The 17,977-nt window shown below is 39.2% G+C and overlaps 1 protein-coding gene across 2 annotated transcripts in view; it reads left to right on the top strand.

Annotated features, from left to right (window-relative positions):
• BIN2 (bridging integrator 2) overlaps positions 1-17,977 on the top strand; it is a 32,309-nt gene that overhangs the window by 10,649 nt on the left and 3,683 nt on the right. The window contains exons 3-13 of one of the 2 annotated variants that reach the window (XM_079141302.1): positions 4,454-4,508; positions 4,802-4,896; positions 5,616-5,711; positions 7,210-7,317; positions 7,637-7,722; positions 9,069-9,144; positions 9,977-10,059; positions 13,340-13,824; positions 13,990-14,096; positions 15,576-15,656; positions 17,368-17,439. In XM_079141302.1, the coding sequence (XP_078997428.1) occupies positions 4,454-4,508; positions 4,802-4,896; positions 5,616-5,711; positions 7,210-7,317; positions 7,637-7,722; positions 9,069-9,144; positions 9,977-10,059; positions 13,340-13,824; positions 13,990-14,096; positions 15,576-15,656; positions 17,368-17,439 (1,344 nt within the window). Of the gene's footprint in view, positions 1-4,453; positions 4,509-4,801; positions 4,897-5,615; positions 5,712-7,209; positions 7,318-7,636; positions 7,723-9,068; positions 9,145-9,976; positions 10,060-13,339; positions 14,097-15,575; positions 15,657-17,367; positions 17,440-17,977 lie in introns of both variants that reach the window. The other variant, XM_079141301.1, reaches the window with a different exon arrangement.

The following is a 17,977-nucleotide window of genomic DNA, read 5'->3' as shown; positions in this document are numbered from 1 at the left end:
CCTCTTCCATCTTTTCAAAAACATATTACAGAGCTGGGGTTGTGGCTCAGTGGTACAGCACTTGCCTAGCATGTGTGAGGCACTGGGTTTGATTCTCAGCACCACATATAAATCAGTCAATAAATAAAATAAAGGTCCATCAACAACTAAAAAAAAAAAAAAAAGAACATTACAAGGGCTGGGGTTGTGGCTCAGTGGTAGAGCACTTGCCTAGCATGTGTGAGGCACTGGGTTCTATTCTCAGCACTGCATATAAATAAATAAAATAAAGGTCCATCAACAACTAAAAAATATATTTAAAAAAATAATAATGCCAGCCACAAATGATGGGTTTAAAAAAATATTACATAAGAAGTTATTTTCTTCAAGCAGTACTTTAATCTCTTCTAATATTAACAACTGTTTCCACTGCCTTGTCTTTAAATATCAGATCTAACAATCCAGCTTGATCTTTCCCTCCTGGATCTCCTTAGATCAAGCACTTTAAACACTTGCTCAACATTTGATCCTGCTATTTACACTTGTTTTACTAAGTATTTGGGTTTCTCTAAGTCCATTTATTTTTCTCAAGGAGGTAGGGAACTCCAGGACAAGGACCTCCTCCTGCATGCTCTGTACCCCCAGTCTCTTAGGACCTAGATTGGGCCTAGCTTAGGACAGACTCCCACAGTGCACTAGTGACTCAGTAATTGAGGGCCAAACCTGTTTGTATAAGGGGTGGGAAAGGTTGACTCAGAATCTTTATGGCAATACCAAGAATTTGGCAAGATTTCAAAAAGCAGAAGTGATAAAATCATAAGATCTAGAGCTAGAAATGGCCTTACACTGCATTTATAGACGAGGAAACTGAAGCCAGAGAAGTGGACTAACTTGCTAGTTGGGAGTAGAATCAAAATACTTGACTCCCAGACAAGTAAGAGCTAAGACTGAGAAAGTCAAAAAAGGAGAAGATGTTGGGAATGATTACTTGGAGATGTTTCAGGGGAAGATGAGAATATGGAAAGGTCAGAGAAATAAAATGACACCCAGTGCTGTCCTATTTTCCCCCGATTCCACCCGCTGCCACCATTACCACCTTCACGTGTATTTCCAGACTTCATCTCCGCAAAGGAGTGAACAAGAGCATGAAGGAAGAACTTTGTAATTAAGAGACTTGATTCTAAAACACAGAAGTGGAGATGGGCTTTGCGAGGTGCCATGGAGGATGGAGGGCAGAAGGCATTCACATTTTCTGGACCATGACAGCACCCCTTACTTCTGAACAGTGCAGCGTCATTCATGATAGCCTTGATATTTTTCAGTCAGGTGATATTTTTCAGGCCATTGATATATGCTGAGAAAAAGGTCAAGAAATTAATTTGTAGAAATTATGCAAAATAGTTTAACTGGTTTTATTACTAAATATATTTTTGAAATCAAGTTTTCATAGTGAAATAAAAAGTTAAGTCAACATTGTTTCCTTTCAAAAAAGAATTTGAAATTCTTATTAATTTTTATAATCCCTAAGATACTTTCAGAGCTCTCTAAAACCTTGATCATTATAATTTCAAAACTTGTAGACTTATATCCATGTTTAAAAGATATTGTGTACATTTAACAAACTAAACTTTTTCTGTGAATGAAAAAACAAGGAGGAAGTGAGACATCCTTCCTGGTGAGTGCTGAATGTCCCTAAATTTTGTTAACTAACTGTCCTCATTGTACTACTGAAAGTGCTTTCTCAAGGTCACTGGTGACTTCTAGTTACCAACTCTAGTGATTTTTACTGATTCTTCCTCTATTCTGATCTCTTTGTGGCATCTGACTCTTCCTTAATCATTTCTCTGACTTTCTCTTTGCTACATTTATATAACCTCATTTCTTCACCCAGCTTTCTGACAGTGCTTTCAACTCCTTTGAGACTGTGTCCTTATAGGCCTTGGGATTCAGCCAATTGAGAGGGACTTCCAGTCTGAAGTATAGTCAAAAATTTGGACTGGCCAGGTGCAGTGGCACACATCTGTAATCCCAATGGCCTGGGAGGCTAAAGCAAGAGGATCACAAGTTTAAAGCTAGCCTCAGCAAAAGTGAGGTGCTAAGCAACTCAGTGAGGCCCTGTCTCAAAATAAAATATAAAAAAGGACTGGGGATGTGACTCAGTGGTTAAGCACCACTGGGTTCAATCCCTGGTACAAAAAAAAAAGTTCGGGGAGGGCTGACTTAGAAGTGAGCTTTCAAGGCAAGATGGATGAAAGAGTCCAATTTTCTTTGCTTATTTGAGTAGACCTGGATTTTCTGTTGCTAAAATTAAGTAATAGTGATCTTTACCCAAAGATTTCTGCAGGAAAAAAATTTTAAGTCATTAGATAGAATTTTCTGAATTTTCATTTTTATTTCTAATAATTTTATACTTCTGATATGTTCAGTAGCCTGTCTAGTAATGAACACAGCAAATGATAAATGAACAAGTTCATATCAAGTATTTCATGGTGTACTACATAACATACCATGAATTTCAAATACTTTATTACCTAAACTGGGCTGTTCTGACCTGTAGACTGGCCCTGTGGAGTGTCCTTGAAGTGTGCTGCACCTTAGTCCAGTCTCACACTCCTGAAATCAGATTCCAAAACGTCAACCATCTGTCTTTAACTTCCTGCCCACGCAACTCCTAGGAACTGGAGTTGACACATAGGAAAGAGACTAGAATGGGAAGGGACTTTAAATGCTATGAAGAATAATTGAGACCTGTGAGGAGGAAGACTTGGTGAAAGGGCACATGAGAGTTCTCTTCAAATATGTGTGGAAGACAAATTAGATCTACTTTGTAGGTATAGAATGCCAACCTAAGACTTGTGGGCAGAAGTTGTAACAGCTATTTAACTGTGAAGCAATGCTGTCTCAGGCAAGAGGTTACCAATTTCTGGTTCCTGGAGGTATTTAAGAAGCAGAGGCTAAACAAACATGTCAGAGTTACAGTAAAAGCAGTTCATCAGCTGGGCACAGTGGCACACACCTATAATCCCAGTGACTTGAGGCTGAGGCAGGAGAATCCCAAATTCGAGACCAGCCTAGGCAATTTAGCAAGATCCTATCTCAAAATAAAAAATAAAAAAGGATGTGGCTCAGAGGTAGAGTGCCCCTGGGTTTAATCTTCAGTGCTGAAAAATTAAAATTAAAAAACAGTTCATCGCCAGGCACGGTGGTGCACGCCTGTAATCCCAGCAGCTCAAGAGGCTGAGGCAGGAGGATCGCAAGTTCAAAGTTACCCTCAGCAACTTAGTGAGGCCCTAAGCAACTCAACAAGACCTGTCTCTAAATAAAATATAAAAAGGCTGGGGATGTGGCTCAGTGGTTAAGTGCCCCTGGGTTCAGTCCCTGGTTCCAAAAAAAAACAAAAACAGATTGAGATTGAATTTCTGACTCTAAATGATACTTTCCTCTCCTTCTTTTATTTATTTATTTATTTGTTTGTTTGTTTGTTTATTTATTTAGAGACAGTCTCGTTATGCTGCCCAGGCTGGCCTCAGACTCCTGGGCTCAAGTGATCCTCCTCCCTCAGCCTTGCCAGTAGCTGGGACTACAGTTGTGTGTCACACACCCAGCACCCCTTGTTGTTTAGAAAGAGAAAGAGACCATTTCTGCACTTGGGAGTGCTAGCCAAAAAAGAGAATTCAGACACAGGAGCAACCATAGAATCAGAGATAGATGAATAGATACTTCTATAGGTGAAGACTTTGGGATTAGAAATGGAGGGGTCAATGACAAGGCCCCTTGAAGAAATATAAAGCAGGTGACTGCTAGAAGGGTAAGGTGAGGCAAGGTAAAGGACAGCAGGTGGAGAGGAGTGTCTATGAGAGAGTTCAGAGAAGGAAGAGTCTTGACATCTGAAGAAGATGGCAGTAGTTTATCTATCCTGAGAGGAAGAAGTGAGCTGCAGGATCACATAGATAGTGTCAAATAGACACTTATATTTCCACAGAAGAGCTTGGATATAGGTTTTTATTCACTAGAAGGAACAAGCAGAAGAAGAAAGAATATCATCAATGCAGTGGATACTCTAGCAACCCCGAACTTAAAAACTGACCCAAAAGAGACAACCTACAACTTGTTATTAAAGAAAATCTAGGGCTGCAGTTATGGCTGAGTGGTAGAGCACTTGCTTAGCACCTGCGAGGCACTGGGTTCCATCCTCAGCACCACAGTAAATAAATAAGTAAAGTCTAATTATAAAGAGTCCAATTTTCAGACACAGGAGCAACCATAGATCAGAGCTAGATAGATGAATAGATAGAACTATAGGTGAAGACTTTGGGATTAGAAATGGAGGGGTCAATAAATAAGTCTAATTTATGACAATCGTGAATATTTGAAGAAATTCCAGGATTGAATTCCACACTTAACTTACTTTTCAACTTTGGGGCATCTTTGAAAATGTACCTTGTTAGTCACCAAAACTACTTTTCCCTTTCAGGCAGAAGGCCACAAGCTATACAAGGACCTGAAGAACTTCCTTAGTGCAGTCAAAGGTGGGTATTACAGCTCAGAAAAATCCAGAGAGCATTTGTACAGATGCTAAAAGTTCTGGGGACTGGAAAAAACAAGACTCCAGCTTTTTTACCACTTTCCTACCTTTGATTCTTGGAACTCTGTGGACCTAGAGGGAGTTACTCTTCCTATCACAGCCTCATCTAGCTTCCTTCACTTATAAGTCAACCTTCTGAGTTTGTCCTGAGTTGGACCCACTGATTTATCTCCTATGTGATTATATCAGATTGCTTTTGGGGAAACTTGACATTAGGACTGAATTGTCTTCTTTCAGTGATGCATGAAAGTTCAAAGAGAGTGTCAGAAACCCTGCAGGAGATCTATAGCAGCGAGTGGGATGGTCATGAAGAACTGAAGGCGATCGTAGGGGTAAGGGCAGCTTGGACTTTATCATGCTTTATCATACACTCCTGTTCTCATCTCAGCCTCAGCAGAGCTTCTCCATCCAAGAAAATAGGGAAATAAGGGAGCCAGTTCACATTGTCCATTTGTGTAGCTTCAGTCTCTGGGTGGTAGGAAGAAGCTGCAATGTCAAGGTAAAAAGAGGCTTCCCCTAATCTGTGGCCTCCTCTGGTCTTGACCCTCTTCCCCTCTTTAAAGAAGAAGTTTTACCTCCTGAAAATGTGTTGTTTTTTTAAAAATATTTTTTTAGTTGTCAATGGACCTTTATATTTATTTATTTATTTATTTATTTATTTATTTATTTATTTAATGTATTTATATGCGGTACTGAGGATCGAACCCAGGGCCTCATACATGCCAGACAAGTGTTCTACCACTAAGCCACAACCCCAGCCCTAGGTTCTTTAAAACTAACCTTATCAGTTAATTACTCCAAAATTTTCCTGGACCCTAAGTTCTAGAGTACCTGGTCCTGATCATATGATTGTTCTTCATTCCAGGTTTCCTATGGGGCATTTTCTTAGGGGCAGAGGTTTTCTCTTTTCTTCCTTTGAATCTTCCCTAGAATCTAACATGATTTTCTAAATACAGTACTACAAAGAAGTACTTTGCAGGAGAATTTGGGTATTTGGGTAGGCAATTGTTGAGAGGTAGGGCCCTCACCAGCCTCTGCCTCTGTCCCCCAGAATAATGATCTCCTTTGGGAAGACTACGAAGAGAAACTTGCTGACCAGGCTTTGAGGACCATGGAAAACTATGTAGCACAGTTCAACGAGATTAAGGTACTTGATAACAGAACTGAGGCTAGGTTTTGGGTGGGCCATATTCATTTAATAATATAGGTTAAGATTTAGATTGATTTAGCATAACTAATTTATTTATTTACTCACCATGCTGACAACCAAACCCAGGGCCTCATGCATGCTAGGCAAGTACCCTATCACTAAGCCACACCCTAGCCCCATATTAAAGCCCACAGTTAGGAGTGAAGTTGGGGAGGTTAGGAGACAGACTAAGGCTGAGGGTTAGATGGGAGGTTAGGACAGAGGGCTAGAGATAACATGGAGGTTATATTTAAACTTAGATTTCAGTTGCTAGATTTGGGCTCAGTGGATCAGTGAATAACATCTTGGTCAGAAGATCTCTTTTAGATGTGAGAAACAACTGATGGAAATAAAGGTATTTATAGTATAGAAGAATCAACTTGGGGGAGGGTCATCATAGTTATCTTCAAATATTTGAAATTCTACTAGGTGAAAGTAGGACTCAGCCTGTTCTAAATGGTTCCAGAAAACAGAATTAGAATTCATTTATTCATTTAATTAAATTGATTAAACACCTACTCTGTTACAGTTTTAGATTTAGAGGATGAAATTAGAGGAAGACAGACTTAAGTTTCCAAACTTATGTTAAAGATTAAGTTTAACTTCTTCTTCTTTTTTTTTTTTGTGGGGCTGGGGATTGAACCCAGGGCCTTGTGCACGCGAGGCAAGCACTGTACCAACTGAGCTATAGCCCCAGTCCAAGTTTAACTTTTAAGTTAGAACTTGCCAAAAATTAAATGAAATGTGCTCTGAGATAGTTATCTGTTCTGATTTCAACCTGAAGTTGAACTACTTATCTTGGATATTATAGAGGAGCTTTATGTATCATATAGAAAGTTGGACAAGACAGTTATTAAGATCTTTTCAATTTCTGTGATTGAGAGAAGTGAGATGGCCAGTAACACTTTGTTTCTCCCTGTATAATTTGTAGTTTGGATGAGATTCAGTAGATTTTATCTCACTGCTCATAATAATTTACCATTTTTATTATGCTTTGGAGTTTTTAGAGCATTTTATAATCAGTGTTTGGTCTTTAAAATAATATTTGTGTGGGGAAAATGGAGGCTACTGAAATGCCAAAAGAGATAGGCCTTGCCCCAGGCCACAGGGCTAATGAGTGACCATGTTGGGACTAGGAACCCAAACTCCTGACTTTCAGTTTAGTGGCATTCTCAATGTTATTTATCCTGGAGTTTGAGCCAGTTTTTAGTGGATTCATAGAAAATACTAAAATTTAACATGGCTTCTCCATGCTTTGTAGGCTTGTCCCTTACTCTCTCTGCCCTGAGAATTCCCATTCTTCTAAGACAGTGAGGGAAATTCCTGGGGCACCAAATACTGTTAGAAGGTAAAATTTTGTAATAAGACCAAGAATTTTATCTCTCTGTTTGGTAGTATGTTACCTCCATCCTGGCTACAAAAAGCAAGTATCCATACCCTTATCACTCTGGTTTAGGAGAGAATTGCCAAGCGGGGTCGGAAACTTGTGGACTATGATAGTGCCCGACACCACCTGGAGGCGGTACAGAATGCTAAGAAGAAAGATGAGGCCAAGACTGCCAAGGTAAAGAAAACAAAAACAAAGACCTGGTAAAACTTTGCTGCTGTTCCTGCTCTTCCTTTTCCCAGTGTGGTGGCGGATGACTGAACCAAGACGGACATAGGAAATGATAAATTTGGCATCCAGTTCTCTGAAGGAAATCCTGTTTCTTCTGACCCTGATGCAAATCTTGAGGCTGGAGAGGGCATGTGTCTGGGAAAGAGGAGGAGAGGCATTGCTCCAAATAAGCCTAGACCCTGAAAAAATGCAGAGGATGAAGGAGACCTCATCTAGCCTCGGGTTCAGAATTAAGGGGGATTATCTTGTTTCTTTTATTATGTAGGCTGAGGAAGAGTTCAACAAAGCCCAGAGTGTGTTTGAGGACCTAAACCAGGAACTACTGGAGGAGCTGCCTATTCTTTATAATAGGTAATGACTGAGATTTAGAAAAGGGCTTACCTCCTGGGCAAGTGGAAGGCAAAGCCACTTTACAGCCCAAATCTGTCATCTCATAAAAAGAGGGCTGGTCCCCCTGGTGTGGTGGCACATGCCTGTAATCCCAGCAACTCTGAAAGCTAAAGCAGGAGGATTACAAATTTGAGGCCAGCCTGGGCAATTTAAAGAGACCCTGTCTCAAAATAAAAATTAAAAAAGGACTTGGGGTACAGCTCAGTGGTAGAGCACATATGTAGTTCCATTCCCAGTACCACAAAAGGAAAGGAAAAAAATAATAATGAAAACCAAAAAAATCTGGTCCAAGAGTAGGATCTGATTTGCTGTGTGATATCATGCAAGCCACCTTATCTCTACATCCTGGTTTCTTTACCTATAATTCAATGATAACCATCCTTGCCCTGCCAGCTTTTCTGGGTTTGAAGATAAGATATTTCTTGGTTAGGAGAAATCTTGGCAAGTAAAGTGCTGTCAACATGCATACTGCCAGGATCCACTTTCATGTTCAAGTATGTATTGTTTTAAACAAGCTTGGTTCATAAAATACCAGATTTATATAGATTAGCCATGGGATGATTATTTGCATTAATGAAGGTGTCATTGCTTCATAGTAAAGTATTTTAGATTTAAATTTTCCTAATTGGAAGAGAAATCAGAGCAGAAATTCCACTTGTGTACTATTTTTGCTGTATAAGATATGCTTTAATACAATTGTAATTAGCATATTGGGTATAGTTTCTTAGTCTGCATAAGAGGTGCTGAGGATTGAATTAAAAAAAAGATTATATATGGAGCCTTTTTAATGACTATCTGTTCTAAAACATTAATTACGTGACTCCCAATTTAAGTGGAATTTAAATTTGATAATTTCTTTAAATGTAAACTTCCCTGATTAATTTATTCCATTAAGGTATATGTTCCATTAAGGTATATATAGGTATAGAAATCCTGTATCATACAAGGAGAGTAACTACTTATTATAATAATTATAATCATATGGTCTACTAATTATATAGCACTTTAAAAAAATTCTTCAAAGTACTTTCATGTTTACTTTAATACCTCCAGAGCCTGAATCTGATAACTTCATGAGCCTAGACATTGGTGTCAGCTTGGCCAATATTGTCTCCTCTGGCCTTCCTGCTCCCAAAGTCATGTGTGTAGCTGATGAATATGGGTCACACAACATCTGAATCTAGGATGAGGGGTTCCTTTTTCTGAGCACCTTGGTGATGGCTAGTTTGGGCTTACCTACCTTGTATTTCAAAGACCTCCTTTCCCGTCCCTTACCTGTACACATTTCTTGTTTTGCTTCCTAATAGTCGTATTGGCTGTTATGTGACCATTTTCCAAAACATTTCCAACCTGAGGGATGTCTTCTACAGGGAAATGAGCAAGGTGAGAAACATCTGGCCCGTTGAGACTCCTAGGTGGATTTTTCTAGTAAATATAAAGTAACCCTGATTTACATAATTTCTTTGAACATCTGTATTGGTACCACCAAGTTTGACTTCCATCCCCTGATGGAATAATAACACTTGATTTGCTGTGTTGAACTATATTAAAGCACATGTATACACTATCAGAGGGTCCTGTCCATCTCCCTTAACAACTAAGAGCAACTAAACTATAGCTTCAACATGCATAAAGAGGTTGGACTCATGGAAGCAAGAATTGAAATGGGGAACCAAGTTCTGAAGTCTATCTATTGTTGGGGAGTGGTAGGCGTATTGTTTAAGCAGTTTCTCAGGTAGTTGGTCTTGAATAGGACCAGTCCTGTCAGTGACAGGTAGCCATATAACATGACTTCATGAGGTATTTTCTAGTCTGGGATTCTACAGTCCTTTGCTGCTACAATATTATGTTCATACACAGCTACATATATTCCTCTTCACAGTTTCTTTGGCTAGATTATGATTTGCCTGATTAATATTGAGTTTTTATTCCCTGAATCACCTGACAGGAACTAAAACCTCAAATCAAAAGTTATGCATCCTGCTATAAGAGAGCTGCCAGACTGATGGAAAAGGCAGACCTTAGGACAGAGAAACAAAGAAGAGGTGGTGGGACAGGCCCCCGAAGGCTAGTGCTAGAAACATGAGAAGGAATTAAATTATAGATCAGAGTTAGAAGGGTGAGGAGGTTTTATTTTGGGATACAGTTTGAAGGAGAGGGCAGTCTTGGGGTCTGTGCATTTGGCTAGCATCCCCTTCTTTCCTGCTGGCTGTAGTTGAACTACAATCTCTACGAGGTGATGAGCAAACTGGAGAAGCAACATTCCAACAAAGTCTTTGTGGTGAAGGGACTGTCAAGGTGAGCAACTTCTGACTCTTTTCTGTATCACTTATATTGTATGAACATATTCAAAATTCTCATCTCCAGTCCAAAATTCTGGTCTTCCCTTTATGTTCATGGTCATGATGATGTTTGTGCCCCAATATAAATTATTTTTCTATTCATTAAATATTTCAGACATAATTAAAGGTATAAAGAATAATACAACAAATAGCCATGTATGTACCACCAAATTTAAGAAATCAATTACTGGGGCTGGGGATGTAGTTCAGTGACTGAGCGTTTGCCTAGCATTTGTGAGGCCCTGGGTTCTATCCCCAGGCCTGCAAAAGAAGAAAAAGAAAGAAAACTGACTATTACAAATATAGTTGAAACTTCCAATGTCCCTTCCCCACTCTTTCCCTTCCTGCCCCCTCCAAAGGTAACCACTGTGTTAAAATTAGCATTTATAATTTCCATATATGTCTTTTTCCTTTTACATCACACACACATACACATATAAAATACTGCTTGGCATGTTTTTAACCTTATATAAATGGACTTTTACTGTATATATTCTTACACAACTAATTTTGTTCTCTTTGTATTGTTTGTGGGATTTATCCTTCCTGCTCCATGTGGTAGCAGTTTCTTCCCATAACTGTTCCATAATAGTTTCTTTCCATAACTGTTATTGTTACTATTGTATGCCTACTTCAGGATTTATGTATCTATCTTCCTCTCTAATTGGCATTTGAGCTGTTTCCCCATTTTTTTTTTTTTTTTTTTTTTTTGCTATTACCAGTAGTGTTGCAATAACCACGTTTTACCTTTTCCCCTCATGAATATTTATCAAGAGTTTCTTTAGGGTCTATATACATGGGGTAGAATTGCTGAGTCATAGGGTCTGTGGCTGGTGCTTCTTTAGCCTTGCTAGATACTGCCAAATTGCAGTCCAAAGTGATTATTCCAGTTTGCAACTCACCAGCAATGAATACGAGCCCTCATGGCTCCTCTTTCTTGTTCCATGTGAAATTGACAAACCTTTCAATTCTCCTAAGCTCATGGGTAAGAAATGGAATGTTTTGCGGTTTTTAAGTCACAGTCAAGCCCCACAGTTACCCATTTTCATCTTTTCATGTTATTGCCCATTTAAGGTTCCTATTCTGCGACTTTCCTATTTATCCTTTTTCCACCTTTCAGTTTGGTTGTTAACCCTTTTCGAAAATTAATTTATATGAAATTTTGGTTCGTGTATTCTGGATACTAATCTTGTGATTATATACATAGCAAATATTTGCCAATCTGTTATGGCTTTTTCTACTATGTATGTGTGTGTTTGTGTCTGTGTCTTTTGCCTTCATACATTTTTACAACTGTAAATATAAGCAAATATAAATAATTCAGTGGTCTCTCGGAATGTGTTTACTTGCTCATTCCAAAGTCTTTGTTTAGAAAGTTTTATTAAGCTGTTTCTGTGTAGAAGGTTTTATGTCAGTGTTAGGGATCCAATGACATAGGAAAGTTGACCTTTTCCGAATGTGATTTATAAAAATTTGGAAGTATAGAAAGTGTACCTAAAGAGACAAGGAATGAAGGTTATGAGCTCGCCTAATGAGACCAGTAGGAATTCCAGAGAGATAAATAATTGCCAATGTGTGGATGGTTAGGAATGACTTTAAGGAGGTAGTAAAACGGCTTGGGACTTGAAGGAAGAATAAGGCTCACATTTGCTGTTTGTACTATTCACTTAGCAATTTAAAAAATCACTAAAGGGCCAATGTAGGTTTCCTTGACAAATTTCCATTTGCTCCAAAACCTCCATTTCTCCTCTTTTCAGCATAGAAAGCCAGAATTCGTTATAACTTCTCATTCTTTGCAAACTTATTATCACTTATACTGAAGTGTCCCAGAACCTCAAGTAGAAATCAGGTTTTTTCTTATGCCCTGAGCCTTCTAAATTTATTGACTCTCAGAATGCTAGTACTAAAAAGAACCTTATGTCCCACAGTTTATCCCACATCAGAAACTCCCACCAGGCAAGAACTCTTTTTTTCTTTTTTTTTTGCAGGGCTAGGGATAGTACCCAGAACACAGTGCATGGTTCTAACAAGTACATATTTGTGGGTTGCTTAATCATTTGGTGGATGGTACATAAGAGGCACACAAGGGGGTGAAGTAGGAGTCAAGCTGATATTGCCTGTAGAGGTTCTTGGTACTGTATCCAGTAAGCACTGGATAAATGTTATAGTGAATTTGCTTTATTCATGGTGGTTATGTTCCATAAAGTTGCCACAAACACTGAATACTAAGCCTTTGCTCATTGAGAAAACATAAGGTTAGGTTTCTACAAGTCTCTTGTCAACAACATTTTCATCAGCCAACCAGTATATAATCTTGTTTTATGTAAGTTTCTGTTTAAGGAACTTACTTAATAATACCGTTGCTTGATTAATATTAAACTTACAACCAACAGCACTATAACTCATGCCTGAATGAAGTTTGTCTCATATGTGTTTTCTCTGTAAGGCACATCACTTCAACTTGGGGCCCATTTTGAATAACAAAATCACCACCAACATTAAAAAAAAACAAAAACAAAAACCAAAAACATGGTGAATAGAAACAGTATGAGAGCTGAAACAAAAAGGCAGATCATTGCCGTGTTAGGCGTCAGCTGAGAAAGTACATGTCAATGAATCATTTTCCACCACTTATACATGTCTACCAATGACTGGAAAGTGCCAGAAGTATTGATTTGGGGGTTACAAACAAACAGGTAGGTGAATTTGCATAAAAAAAAATATTCGTGGCTGAGCGTGGTGGTGCACGCCTATAGTCCCAGAAGTTTGGAAGACTGAGGCAGGAGGATCTCAGGTTCAAAGCCAGCTCACCTAAAGTGAGGTGCTAAGCAACTCAGTGAGATCCTGTCTCTAAATAAAATACAAAATAGGGCTGGGAATGTGGCTCGGTGGTCGAGTGCCACTGAGTTCAATCCCCAGTACCAAACAAACAAACAAACAAAAAAATCTTTGTGGATCCACTGCATAGCAGCATCCATTAATCTTTTCACTGGGGGACATATTAGTAATATTTTGCAATGTATTTTTTACATGACTTTTTACAGAATTGAGATAGGTAAAAATTTGTAGCCCTTTTTTACTTCACTTTATGACATTAGCATAATTGTCAATTATGCTAACTTTCTAACATGATTCTAAATTGCTTTATTCTATTTTTTTATTATATGTGAGCATGATTATTTGGCAGGTTACTTCCAGTCTGTCTCTTCTAAATCCAAATGCCCTTCCTTTTTTAGCAGCAGCAGGCGCTCTTTAGTCATCTCTCCCCCAGTTCGAACATCTTCAGTCTCCAGCCCTCTTACCTCACCCACCAGCCCCTCTGCACTTTCCTTGACAAGTGAGACTGAATCTATCTCAGCAGCTGAAGAAGAGCTGACATCTGATGCAACCCAAGGAGAAGATGATTCTAAGATCAAAGAAAAATCCTTAAAAGATGAGGAAATAGAGGAGGGAGGGTCTGAAGTAAGCTCCTCTGAGGAGGAAGAGCCTCTACCAGCCTGTAATGGCCCAAACCAGGCCCAGCCCATGCCCACCACTGAGAGTGACAAGTGCCAGGAGGAAGTTCTCCCTAGTGTCCAAGCTCCAGCACCAGGCAGATCCCTGAACCCTTCAAAGCAGCCATCCTCTCTTCCAGAAGTAGTCCTACGAACCCGCACCTTAAGTGAAGAATCTGAACAACCAAAGAAGAGAGCCTCTATCCAGAGGACCTCGGCACCCCCTAGTAGGCCTCCCCCACCCAAAGCCCCTCCAAGCCCCAGGCCCACCTCAGGGAACATACCCTCCAGCCCTCCAGCCTTTGAAGGGGGTTCACCCTCCAGCCCTAGGGCCCTCTTGGGGACTGGGACTCCAAGTCCTAGGTCCTCCTTAGCAGCCTCTCCTGATCCAGAACCACCAGAGAAGCCATTAAGAACTCCCGAAGCCAGAGAAAAGGAAAACATTCACAATCTGAACCCAGAAGAACTTTGTACTTCCCCCACCTTGCACACCTCTCAGGTAACTGGATTTGGTTGGGTTCTTTATTCCCTTTCATAACCTCCATGTAGATCATTTTTACTACAATCAGTTTGTCCCACAATTGATGTCATTTTATTACAGTCTCAAGAAGACTCTTGACACTTCTTTTTTTTTTTTTTTTGTCTAGGGATTGTTTTATATCTTCATAGCAATTAATTTAGTAATCTAATCTTAGGGTAATTGACTTCCATAAAGGGCTTTCACTAATATTATGAGAGATTTTTACTCATTTCTTTCTTTTTTGCTCCAAGTTCTAGAAGTTCTCAATATAAAGAACATACAACTGGCATCTAGAGCCTTACCTTTTTTAATGGGGGGTGGAGAAGGGAAACTATAATGTTTCATACCTATGACTATGGCAAATAGATCCTGAGAAAGATGGCAGCAAATTCCCAGCGTGGGCCTTCTTTGATGAGAAGGACCTAGAAGCAGGAGTTGACACAGGAAAGTAGAACAAAAAGGACAGTCTTTTGAAAGGTGAGAATAAAGATGAGAAAAAATTGAGAGATGCTGATCCACTAGAGAACAACTGTTCTGTGAAGGATCTGGAATCAAGTCATACTCTATTCAAATTATACAGAAGGGCCATCATAAAGAAGAGAGATTTGACTTGTTCTTTGAGACTCCAGAGGACAGAACTAGGCCCTGTGTAAAAAGATGTTTTTTAAGGGTACATTTTTAACCAATATAAGAGACATTTTCAATAATTAGCTCTGAATAAAAAGTGGGATGGAAAAAAAGCAAATAAAAATATGGGAGAAAGAAGGAGGCACAAAGGTGTGACAAGAACCAAAATGGGGCCTGGTGCTATAGCTTCGTGGTAAAGTGCATGCCTCACACACAGGGCTCCAAGTTCAATCTCTAGCACCTCAAAAATAAAAAGTGAAATTTTAAAAATGTAATGAACCACCTTGAAAAATAGTTCTCATTCCTTGATGTTAAATGCTAAGGATATATGATCTTTGCTCAGGAGCATGGTAGAGAGGATTATGGTGAACTGTCTGACTAGATGGCACCAATATTCATTCATTCAGTCTACAATTGTTTTCTGAGTCCTGCAGTATGCCAGGCCCTCTTCTAAGAGGTGTGTTAAGACAGTGAATAAAACAAAATTCTCTGCTTTCCTAGAGCTTATATTGTAGTGGGGGAAGACAGATGAGAAAATAAAATTACAAACTAGTGATGATAAGAGATATAAAGAAAAATTAAGTGGGAGAGGGCATAGAAATCAGAGCTAAATTGCAATTTTAAGTGGTCTGATCAGAGATGGTGACATCTGGGCAGTGAAAAACGCCAGGACAGGAGCCATGTGAATGTCTGGAAGAATAGTATGAAATTTCTAGTACCTCTCAGATCACATGTGCTACTTGAAAGTGTACCTGGACAAAGGGTACCAGGGAGGCATTCAGGACAGAAAGGTATGGGTCTTTCTCCTACATTGTTCCCTTTCATCCACAGGTTTGTTCAGGACCTGGAGAGATGGGGAAGGTGAAAGACAAAGAAGAGGACAATAAACTTATCTCAGCCAACTCTCTTGAGGTACTAAAATCTAAGTCATTGACATTATTCTACATTCAGTCTTGATTCACAAGAAGCACTGAAGGCCCTAGCAGAACAAGATACAAAACTTCGCCTTGGCTGGCTTCTAGTGGGAGGCAACTATGCTAATTGTGAGAGATGCAGGCTGTGGATGGTGAATAAGCATAGGGTCAACACGGGGTGTTGAGCTATACCCCTAGCAGAGTTTTTCTGCAATGAAGAGAGTAACTCAATGGTATGAAAAATCCAAAAATAATTTCAATTTGTTTTTTAATGTATTGCACCATTTTAGTATGGAGACAGTAATAGAGTGACCATTTGATGAATAATAAAGCAAGTTTGTAAAGGGAGATGATGAGCACCAAGAGGCTGTTTGACCATTTTGAGGAACAGGCTAGTAGCACTATCTTCCTTGAGAAAGTACAGCACACAGGCTCCTTTCCCCTGAGGTTATGTCCTTGTATTTGAGATCTATGGTGTTTCCTTATTTTCAACCTTTGTGGTAGGATTGCTTTGGTCACCAGCTGAGAAGACATATTGTTCCTGAAGAATTAAGCAACGAGAGCATCTTAGTCTATGAGAGTCAACAAGCCTCTGAAGCTGTGTCCTACAACATATGCTCCCTTCCCTTGCAGATGCATCCTAAACCATATTTTCTCTCAAGCAGAATTATGGACATATCACATGTAAAATGAGTAAATTAAAATATAATGAACCAGGTGTGATGGTGCACACATGCAATCCCAGTGACTGGGGAGCTGAGGCAGGAAGATCACAAGTTCTAGACAAACCTCAGCAACTTAGGCCCTAAGAACTTAGGGAGACCCTGTCTCAAAATAAAATGTTAAAAAAAAAAAAAAAAAAAAAAAAATGGCTGGGGATGTGGCTCAATGGTTAAGTGACCCTTATATATACGTAATGGGGGAAAAAACTGTTCTTGCTCAGCATCTGAAATATCTGAGAGAGAAAGGAAGCTTTGGTAACTTAGAAGCTGATATTACTTTCAAGCTAATTCGTGGCCTGATGAAGGAGAGAGCAAGAAGAAGGAAATTTTCCTTAAATCACAGAATTTCAAGTAGCTGTCACACTGTTAATAATTGATTCTATTTTAAAAGTATGAATTTGTGGTATGTGAATTAAATGTAAATTTAAAAAAAATAATTTTAAACCATACTGTTCTGAGATTTTCCCTGGCAGAGCAGTTCTTAGGGCTTTCTAAACCTTGGGTTCCCATTTCAGAATCTAGAAATTTTCCCAAAGAAATCATTACACCACTGGCCTCTCCTAACTGATTATAATGGTTTAGGATAACTTGCAAGTGAGAAAGCTACCGTGCGTTCTTAAGGAGGGTTAGTCTAAAAGTGGCAGGTAGTGGTTTTAAGACCTCACACTCCCACAGAGATATATATATAAACAGATGCTTGTCATACAAATCACATGGTGTCTGATCATGGAAACAACTCTGGAATCCAGAGATCTGGCTTCCTGTTCCAGCAAGTCATTTCACCCTTTCATTCTTGGTTTCTTTTTCTGTAAAAGAGAATGGAGGAAAGTCTTTCCTGTTGCTTTGGGCTCCTTGAAACAACAGGATTTGCTTACCCTTTGTGTTGTATATGACCCTTGAAAAGTGTAAGGCACAGAAAAACCCTGCTAAACTGAGAGGCTGGGGACATTGAACCACCTCTCACTGGCAGAACTCTTCTCTTTGTAGGTCCAAGGCCCTCAGCTCCATGTCTCTGCACTTCCAGGAGAAAACATCACAGCACCTGAGCCTCAAGAAGAGGTAAGGAGATCAGTGTGGCTGGTGAGATTGGGCACCGGGTGGACAGGGATTTGACTATAGATTGTAATCCTCTCCGTGGGCTATAAGCAGTACTCTAAGGGTAGGGTCAAGCAGGTATGAACTGGGACTTTATGGGTACTCGTTGCCCAATACTTGTCCTTAACCTAATCCTATCTCCTAAGTGTTTACTTAAGTATATCTGTACTTATTTCAAAAAGGAGTTTAGTTATACAAAAACATCATATATATCATATTTATATACACACAATCATAATGTGGCAAAATAACTCAGTAGTATAAAAGACACAGAATGGTGATATAAAATGGAGCCATGAATAAGCAAGTACAAAAAATACATTCTATAAAATAAGCTTATTAAGGATGGGCCACAAAATTGGTCCCAGGTTTTCCAATCCAACAGAAACACCTGATGAATTCACCCAATTCATGTTACCTGTTCCTATGGAGACAACAATTGCTACTACTAAGAAAAAATTTCTTCTGTGAATCCTCATAAAGAGAGGCAAATGGTACAATG

Source organism: Sciurus vulgaris (genome assembly GCF_902686455.1).
Source record: "Sciurus vulgaris genome assembly, chromosome: 5".
NCBI lineage: Eukaryota > Metazoa > Chordata > Mammalia > Rodentia > Sciuridae > Sciurus > Sciurus vulgaris.
Note: the sequence above shows the minus strand (reverse complement) of the source record. Positions and strands in the feature narration are given on the sequence as shown.